At 33.8% G+C, this 10000-nt stretch overlaps 1 protein-coding gene across 1 annotated transcript in view; it reads right to left on the bottom strand.

The window, feature by feature from the left end:
• Window positions 1-9689: 9689 nt before the first annotated feature.
• LOC135200736 (uncharacterized protein DDB_G0287625-like) overlaps window positions 9690-10000 on the bottom strand; it is a gene marked incomplete at its 5' end in the record, with an annotated part of 759 nt that continues 448 nt past the window's right edge. Inside the window, 1 exon segment of the mRNA XM_064229341.1 lies at window positions 9690-9814. Within this exon segment, the coding sequence (XP_064085411.1) occupies window positions 9690-9814 (125 nt within the window).

The raw sequence follows: 10000 nt of genomic DNA, 5'->3' as shown, positions 1-10000 counted from the left end.
ATTAATATCAAGAGTTTAATAATAAAAAAAAAAAAATTCTCCTAAAGATCTTCCAGGCTGCATATATGAAATTCTTGCAAAAAGTGTGATAAAGTCTATTACGGACAGACCGGTAATCTCTTTCACAGCGTCTCAAGCAACATCAATATTCTGTGAGAACTGGGCAAATATCGAATGCATTAATTCGGTAACATAATGAAGAGATTTAAGAACCATCACCCTATTAACTGGAGTCCCCAAGGGGCAAGAGCCCTTAATCCCATGGTAATGACACAGTTAAAAGGAATATCATTGAATCTTGTTTCATCAAGTCAAATAATAGAAATGTTCTAAATTTAAGTCTTGGTTTATTTAAACTTGATGGCTTTCATAATGAAAAAGTTGTAGATAAATATAAGCAACAAAATTAATATATTCAGTTTTACATGTTTTGGACTGTAAAGATACTTTGTAGTTTCGGTTAGGTTTGTGACCGTGTGATATCCGATAATCCTGGATTATCGCTTTTTTTAATTTTTGACCCTTTTGACAATTAACCATCTGGTATTCTTGATCTTGTTTTGTACCTGAGACCTTTCTCTCCAATTGTACCTCATTAACTCCTTGACAATGTCTGAGTAAAGACGAAAGCGCTTAGATTTCTGACTATCATTTTCCTGTGGTATTTCGCTTATTTATGAAGTCACGTGCATCTACAGTGATTTTTAAGCATATATATATATTTATATATATATATATATATATATATATATATATATATATATATATATATATATATATATTGTGTGTGTGTGTATGAAAATAAAGAGAGTAAAGAAGTTCAAGTACTTAGGGTCCATAAAAGATGATAGTGGAAGCATGGACCAAGTCGTGAGACACCGAATTCAGGCAGGGTGGAATAACTGGGGGTCTGCATCAGGGGATCCTCTGTGACAAGAAGGTTCCTCTGAAATTGAAGGGAAGGTTTCATAGGACTGGAGTCAGACCAGCAATGTTATATGGAACAGAAACAGCAAGCATGAGGAAAACAGAGGAGAAGAAGATGGATGTAGCAGAAATGAGAATGTTGAGATGGATGACGCGAGTGACAAGGGAAGATAGGATTAGAAATGAGTATATAAGAGGATCGACGAAGGGAGTTGAAATATCAAAGATACAAGAGGGAAGGCTTCGATGATATGGACACCTGTTACGAAGAGAGGAGGAACATCATGTTGGAAGACATGAGATGGAAATGGAAGTGCGGGGTAGAAGGGAGAAGGCAAGACCAAGAAAGAGATGGCGTGATTGTGTAGGGGGAGATATGTTATGGAAAGGTATTAACGAGAACGATGCACAGGACAGAAATCGATGGAGACGACTCACTCATAATGGTGACCCCATATAAAAATGGGTTACGGCTGGGAAGAAGATTATATGTATATATATATATATATATATATATATATATATATATATATATATATATATATATATATATATTATACGTATATATATATATATATATATATATATATATATATATACGTATATATCTATATATATATATATATATATATATATATACATACATATACATATATATATTATATGTATGTGTATGTGTGTGTGTGTGATCGTGTCTCGTGTCCTGGTATTTTGACTCTCTCTCTCTCTCTCATTTAAGCAAATGAAGGCGGAAAGGAGGTGGGGTGAAACTGAATTTGGGGAGGGAAGAACATGTTGGTGGAGGGGAGGAGGGTGAAGGGGCGGGGGGGGGTGATACAGGCGAGTTGTGTGGGTGAATGAGTGAATGGGAAACCTAATGACCCTGATCTGACCTTCTATGACCTGACCCCGGATATTCATGAAGGGACCATTACACATATTTTCACTCCGATGTTGGTCGTAAGTTATGCCGTTTGGTCGACTTTCGAACGAGAGAGAGAGAGAGAGAGAGAGAGAGAGAGAGAGAGAGAGAGAGAGAGAGAGAATTTAGTTCTTTGTTGGTTAATGATATGGTTGCTTACGAGAGAGAGAGAGAGAGAGAGAGAGAGAGAGAGAAAGTATAGTTGTCTGTGGGTTTTGTTGTTTGTTGGTTAAAGGTATGGTTGCTTATGAGAGAGAGAGAGAGAGAGAGAGAGAGAGAGAGAGAGACAACTGGATAAGCAAAGATAGTAATAAAAAATAAAAGCTAACCCGTTATTACGACTATTTCTTAATTACGAATAAACTTCAGTGAGACAACTTCCAAACCATAACGGCAAACGAAGTTTTTTTTATCAAATAACGTTAACCTCAGTGAGAGAGAGAGAGAGAGAGAGAGAGAGAGAGACAGAGAGAGAGAGAGAGAGAGAGAGAAAGTTTTTTGTTGCTTATCTCTCTCTTTTTCAATGCATCATAAATGAATTTAGATTCAACGCCATTAGCCGTTTGTATGTTAGGACTAATCTCTCTCTCTCTCTCTCTCTCTCTCTCTCAAACATACGTTTAGATTTACCTTCACCAGTTCTCTGCATTCCTTTCTAGAGGAATGTACAGAAAACGCCAAAGATGTATACCATTGAAGCAAATATTAAAAAATGGGAACCCTCATCCAAGTGGTTCAACAAAGAAGTTAAAAAATAAAATAAGAGAGACAGATTGGACAAATCAATGAACCCTCACCCAACACCAGTAGAAGCAAGCAGGCATAAGAACTCTGTAGATTGGTGGACAATTAGTAAGAAATGCAAAGATGAATGAGGATAAGAGAGTTGCATCAAGGAAGCCAATTAAAAACAGCATAGGTCCCCTAAGGGATGATAAGAGAAAACGAAAGGCACCAAAAGGAAGGAAACTAGGAAATGTGGCCCAAGTTACAAAAAAACGTTCAGGAGAAGAGCCAGGAAATTATAGACCAATCGGTCTAACATCGGTCCATAATTGCAGATCAATTGTGGGTCACAATGATTGAAACAACTTGTTGTTAAACAGCCAACACAGAAAAAAAGAAAAAAAAAAAAACAGATCCTGCCTATCAAACCTCATGAAATATACTTACTTCGATTTCCAAAAGGTCGTTGACAAGGTTCCACACAAGAAACTAATGACAAAAGTTAGAGCTTTAGGAATTGTAGGAGAAATAGCGAACTGGATCGAAGACTGGCTAAGAAAAAAAAAACGAGTCGTATAAATGGTGGAGAATCTGAATGGGCAGATGTAACAAGCGGAGTTCCTCAAGGTTCTGTCCTTGGCCCGATATTGTTTTTTAGTCACATTAATGACACTGGTGTAGGCTTAATTAGCAGGATAGCCATTTGCAGATGACACCAAACTAGGTGTAAATGCAGCAGACCCAGATGCAGTGGAAAGTTTAAGAAATGATCTGAGGGAAACAGGAGTGATAAAAAAAGATTGCAAATGCCTTTTAACTTGGATAAATGTAGTGTTACAAATAGGAACAACAATCCTCATGCTAGCTACATGCTTGCTTGGGAATGACATAGTGTAGAACAAGAAGAGGACCTTGGTTTCATTATTACTAAGGACTTAAAATCCACAAAACAGTGCATAAAAGCTGAAAAGAAGGCACCGAAGATAGTGGACTACTTAAAGAGGCAGTTCAAATACAGAAAGGTTACCGAAGACGACTAGAGCGCCTGAACATGTATGTGTTGAAACATGACGATTACGAGGACAACTAACTGAAACATTCGTAATACTGAAAGGCATAACAAAAAAAAAAAAAAAAAAAAAAATAAAAGTAGATATAACCTATTTAAAAAATTAAACGAAATCAGACAAGAAATAATGGATGGAAACTAGAACTGAAGAAGATACAACACACTCCCATTGCGGGAACTTCTTTACTTAACAAGATATGTGACACGTGGAATAAACTGCCACCAGAAGTTGTAAACAGCAACAGTATGGAAGAGTTAAAAGAAAAGCTAGACAGAATCATTAGGGCACTGAGAATGAACAGTAAAACCTGCTCCTACAAATCAGTGAGCACACGATGTCTCCTTTTGGGATGGACTAACAAGTCTTTCAGACATCCTAATCCTTGTAACTCCTTATAACTATAACTATTTCTCAGTCTTTCTTATGAGCAAGAGCCCACGCTGGCATAAGGCCAGCTTAATCAAAAACAACATCCTGCTTCTTATACTCACTTTATCGACATTATCTCTCTCTCTCTCTCTCTCTCTCTCTCTCTCTCTCTCTCTCACATCAAAGCACAGACGCCCTCGTGCAAAAGATTAAGCAAGGTAGACCTTGCGTTTTAAGTAACTTCAAAATCACCTTTGAAGCTCTCTCCTCTCTCTCTCTCAATCCCCCCCCATTATCTATCTCTCTCTCTCTCTCGTAATCTCTCTGTAACGCAGGGTTGGACGAAATGGTCTCGGGATAATACCTCAAAAAAAGGAAAACCGAGAGAAGATGAGAAATAATCCCATAATACGCCGTCAAAAGACTTGTAATCATCTCAAGAAATTGGCTCCAGTAATGGAGCAGATGCAAGAGAGAGAGAGAGAGAGAGAGAGGAGAGAGAGAGAGAGAGAGAGTGTGTGAGAGAGTAGAGAGAGAGAGAGAGAGAGAGAGAGAGAGAGTGTGTGAGAGAGAGAGAGAGAGAGAGAGGTGAACCTTGATTTGAATAAGGATATGTATATATGAATATCTGTGTATTATATAATTATATTATATTTGTATATTATATATATATATATATATATATATATATAATATATATTATATATTAATATACATGTTTTATATATGATAAATAAATATTATTATATATTATATATTTATATATATAAATATATATAGCTATTCAAGGTTCCTCTCCTTTTCTATTCAACCTTCCTCTCGCCTCTTCCTCTCTCTCTCTCGCTTCTCTCTCTCTCTCTCATCATACACACATATACACACACACACACACACATAATATATATATAATATATATATATATATATATATATATATATATATATATATATATATGTATGTATATAATATATTCTCTCTTCTACACAACAGTAACCATATAAAGTAAGGCACAGAATAATGCTTCGGTCGCCCCAATATTAAAATGAGATCTGTGTGTCACAGCTAATGGTTCGTGTCACGTTCCGAATTCTTATTTGACACTAAATTTGAACCCGGACACTATAATGGCTCTGAGATTCACGGAACTTGTAAACTACAAGTTGGGACATTCCATCAGAAACTGTTTCATATTTCATAATATTTGCATCTTATAATTTTAAGGATTATTTGAGCTGCAATCTATGAAATAATTTTAATCTCGTTTGGAAAGTGTACAAGAACGCAGTGGTCTCTCCGTTCAGGAAATTCTCTCTCTCTCTCTCTCTCTCTCTCTCTCTCTCTCTCTCTCTCTCTCTTATTCATCATAAACTGCCGCGAAGAATATTTTTGTTAGTTATTACAAGTTTTTATTGTGACATTCAAGTGTTATTTTGTGATAATGGTTCAAAGCAACTTAGAGAGAGAGAGAGAGAGAGAGAGAGAGAGAGAGAGAGAGAGATAGAAGGACTGATAAAATAAAAGGAGAGAGAGAGAGAGAGAGAGAGAGAGAGAGAGATTAGTTAATTCTTTTGATAATGTATCTATATACATTACAGTAAATGATATTCAACAATCGATGATCATTACCTTAATAATCACACATGCAGGCAATTTGCAAAATGACGTAATTGCATACACAGTAATGCACATACACACACATGCATACATACATACATACATGCATCCGCTAATATACACACACATTCACGCACATACACTCATGCACACAAACACACACACAAACAGGAAAAAAAAGTTAAAAACCTTCAACTCTGAACGAACTATAAATTTTGCTATGAATAGAAACGTGCGCACACAATCACAAACGCATCCTCGAACATACACACACACAGACACACACACACACATACACTCACATACACACACACAGACGCACACACACACGAAAGCCTATTTATATACAAAGGGCGAGAAGGGTCCATTCCTAAAGGTGCATCATTTGTATAATCCTCCCATTGGCTGTCGGGATGACCTTAGCCCAAACATATCTTTCCAGGACTAATGACCCAATCAGAGGTCGGCCGAGGTCAATAAATATGTCAGTCGGGTCAAAGGTTGGTTGGGTGGTAGCTTGTTTGTCCTGGATTTTCTTGTGGAATTTTATAGAGTTTAAATATTACTATTATTATCATTGTTGTTGTTAATTATATATTATTATTATTATTATTATTATTATTATTATTATTATTATTATTATTATTAATTCTGGTGTATATTTGGTTGTAGATTTTTTTTTTAGTAGAATGTCTTGTTTCATTATTATCAGTATTATTATTATCATTATTATTATTATTATTATTTTTATTATTATTATTATAACAGCTGGTGTATTTTGGTTGTCCTAGATTTTCTTGTGGAATTTCTTGAACTTCACTATTATTATTATTATTATTATTATTATTATTATTATTATTATTATTATTATTATTATTATTATTATTATTATCCAGCATAGAACACATTTACATAAATAGTTAGCCCGGGTTCGATTCCAGGGCGGGACCGAATGGACTAAGGACCACTTTTTTTTGGAGAAGCCATTGTGGAAACGAAAAATTACAAATAGACATATATAAATATATACGCATGAACATATGCATATATATATATATATTATATATCTATATATATATATATATATATATATATATTCTTATAATGTAAAGTTTGGAATGCAATTATAATTGTGGTAATATGATTAATTCACCTCAGAACCTGTGTATCATGTTATGAAATGTATGTTTTTGTGTGTTCAGATTCCCAAATCTAAAGATAACATGTGCTAAGTAATCCCACTTTTTCATTTTGAAGTACGTAAGACAGAGAGAGAGTGTAACAGAGAAGGTTGTTATTCTCACCTCGCGAAGGCCTGACCCAGCTGATTTCTTTATCGGCGCAAACACGTGCGTAAGACCTCCCAGGCCGCACTGTTATTCAACCCCTTGAAAATAGATGAGTTAAGCTAAGTTTTTTATCGTCCCCGATCGGGCCTGTAACGGAAACACAGGGAGCCTTATTCATAGACATATGCGAACCCAGTCAAAGAGGGCCCCGTACTAGATACCCCTATAGATATGACGTAACATGTTTTCGTCTTGGACGTGTACACTGAAAGTACACCATTAGCCCCTGATCACCATAGTTACGCATATAAAACATTCATTTGCTTTTGAGACGTAGTGGCGTGTGTTAGAGAGTATAACATTGCTCTCCCTCTCTCTCAAAATCTCTCTCTCTCTCGCTCGCTCGGTTGCGAGGCTGTTTCAGTAACTTAATGTAGCTCACATTAATTTTGTATTTGAGAAGGTCACTCAGTAACTGTCTCAATGTATGTGTTGTTTGTGGAATCTGAACATAGTATTATTTCTATTAGTTTTGTGAAGGCGCCCACGAGAGTGTAAAATTGTAACAGGCCTTTTGATTGAAGCTGCAGCTGTTTATAAGGTATTTTTACAAATGTTTTGAAGTGCACTTCGAGGTTTTATCATTTTTAAACACATCTATCTTTTGCTTTGTTCTTTTGACATATTCCAATTTTATATGCTTAATGTTTGTACTGTCCAATGCTTTTAATTGTTTTCATATTAATGCATTATGTTTTTTGTTCATTGTCTTTATTTTGTTTAATTAGTTTGAATAATATTCTATTATGTAATTGTGGAATTTAACACCTGCAAATTAATTTGTAGTTAAGTGAATTTCAGTTCAATTTAATTATTGCTTTATGATTTAATTTAATTAATTTTCTTGAGAAACTTTGATTTAATTTGCTTAATAATTAATTCAAGAATTAATTAAACTTTTGTTTTCAAGTAATAACAATTTCCCTGAGATTGTGAATTTCACTTATAAATTTTGAATTTAGAAATAAATGTTTGTATTTAAAATTTATATGAGCATTTCATTTAACACCCAGTATTAAGCATTATATTCTATTTTGTGTAGGTAGAAATATAGAGTGATAATTGTGACGTTTCTCACAAATTAAACAGAATCAGGGAAATACTTAGATTTGAAATTGCAGGAGTGATGCCCTTTAATTAAGATTACCTCACACCTATTTTAATGAACTTAGACTGATTGTTTTCTTGACTGTTCACTAAAAAAAAAAAAAAAGGGATCACTATTACCTTTAGAGTATTCAGTCGTTTAGTATTTGTGATGAAGGGTCAGGTGTCTGGCTGTAGTGAGGTAAGTAATAACGCCAGGTGACTGTTGAAAGCAAACTGTTGCCCTAAAGTACAGAAAGGGTTCCCAGACACCCAGGAATAAAAGGGTCTCTTGTACTAGCAAGTACAAATGCTAAGTGTAGTAACCTGATACTTGGCAATTTGGGTTACAAATATTAATGGTGTCAGACACAGATCTTTGACTACTTCGTGCACCAAGTATTAATGGTATCCAGACCCAGATACTCTAGGCCACTTCGTGACAGTATAGACATATATATATATATATATATATAATATAATATAATAAAAAATATATATATATATATATATATATATAAGGATCCACAGTAATATCCTTGGTTAGCTAGATTAAACAAGGATATTACTGTGGATCCTTCTATTGATTTCTTAGAAGCACGATACGGTGTTTTTATATTTCATATATATAAATATATATATATATATATATATATATATATATATATATATACATAATATATATATATATATATATATATATATATATATGTATTATATATGTATGCATGTATATGTATAAGTATATATACAAATATATATGAATATTTTTTTTATATAAATACACATTTATATACACATAAATGAATATATATATATATATATATATATATATTATATTATATATATATATTATATATCTATATATATATATATATATATATATATATATATATTAAAAATATACGCATATATAATATATATGTACATATACATATACATATATTTTATATATATATATATATATATATATATATATATATATATATATATATATATATATATATATATATATATATATATTACATGTAGGTGTTATCCATTCCCATCCCTGTTTGTATAATATCAATTTTTAGCAAACTAAATACATACCGTTCCAGGGCGTTACACATACGCGCCTGTTTATACAAACATACGCGCATGACGAAGTCCTCGTTAATACTTGGAGTGTCTCGTATATATAAATAAACAAATTTGCACCATTTCAGGTACCGGTCATTACTGCATCCGAAATTCTCTCTCTCTCTCTTTCTCTCTCTCTCTCTCTCTCTCTCTCTTTTGCATAAAGCTTACAAATGAATTCCAAATCTTTTTCACAAATAATGCTTTTGCAGAGATGCATATGCATGAGACCCACCCCCCCCCCCCCCCCCCCCCCCAGCCCCCCCCCCCCCCTTCCCCTGACCTGCCAAAAATATCTCGCCCCCTCTTTTTTTTATACAGAGACCAAAAAGCTATATATATGTATTCACCTGGATTTCAATGATAGATCGTCTGTGTCATCACCATTAGGGCGTCTCTGTCGTATCATCATCGTTGCTATCATTACCATCATTTTCACCATTATCACCATTGGTATCATCATTAACATTGCTATCATCATCATCATCATAGCTATCATTATCATCATTTTTCACCATTTGTATCATTATCATTATTATTGCTACCTTAATCATCATCATCGTTGCTATTATCATCATTTTCATTTTCACCAACATTATCACCACTGGTATTGTCAATGCTATAATTATCTTCATCGTTGTTATCATCATTTTCACCATCATTATCACCACTGGTATCATCATCATTATTATTGCTATCGTTAATATTACCATAGCTATCATTATCCTTTTAACCATCTTTATCACCATTTGGTTCATCATCATTATTATTGCTATCATTAATATCATCATAGCTATCATTATCATTATAATTTT

Source organism: Macrobrachium nipponense, chromosome 27, assembly GCF_015104395.2.
Source record: "Macrobrachium nipponense isolate FS-2020 chromosome 27, ASM1510439v2, whole genome shotgun sequence".
NCBI lineage: Eukaryota > Metazoa > Arthropoda > Malacostraca > Decapoda > Palaemonidae > Macrobrachium > Macrobrachium nipponense.
This window is presented reverse-complemented; position numbering and strand designations above follow the sequence as displayed.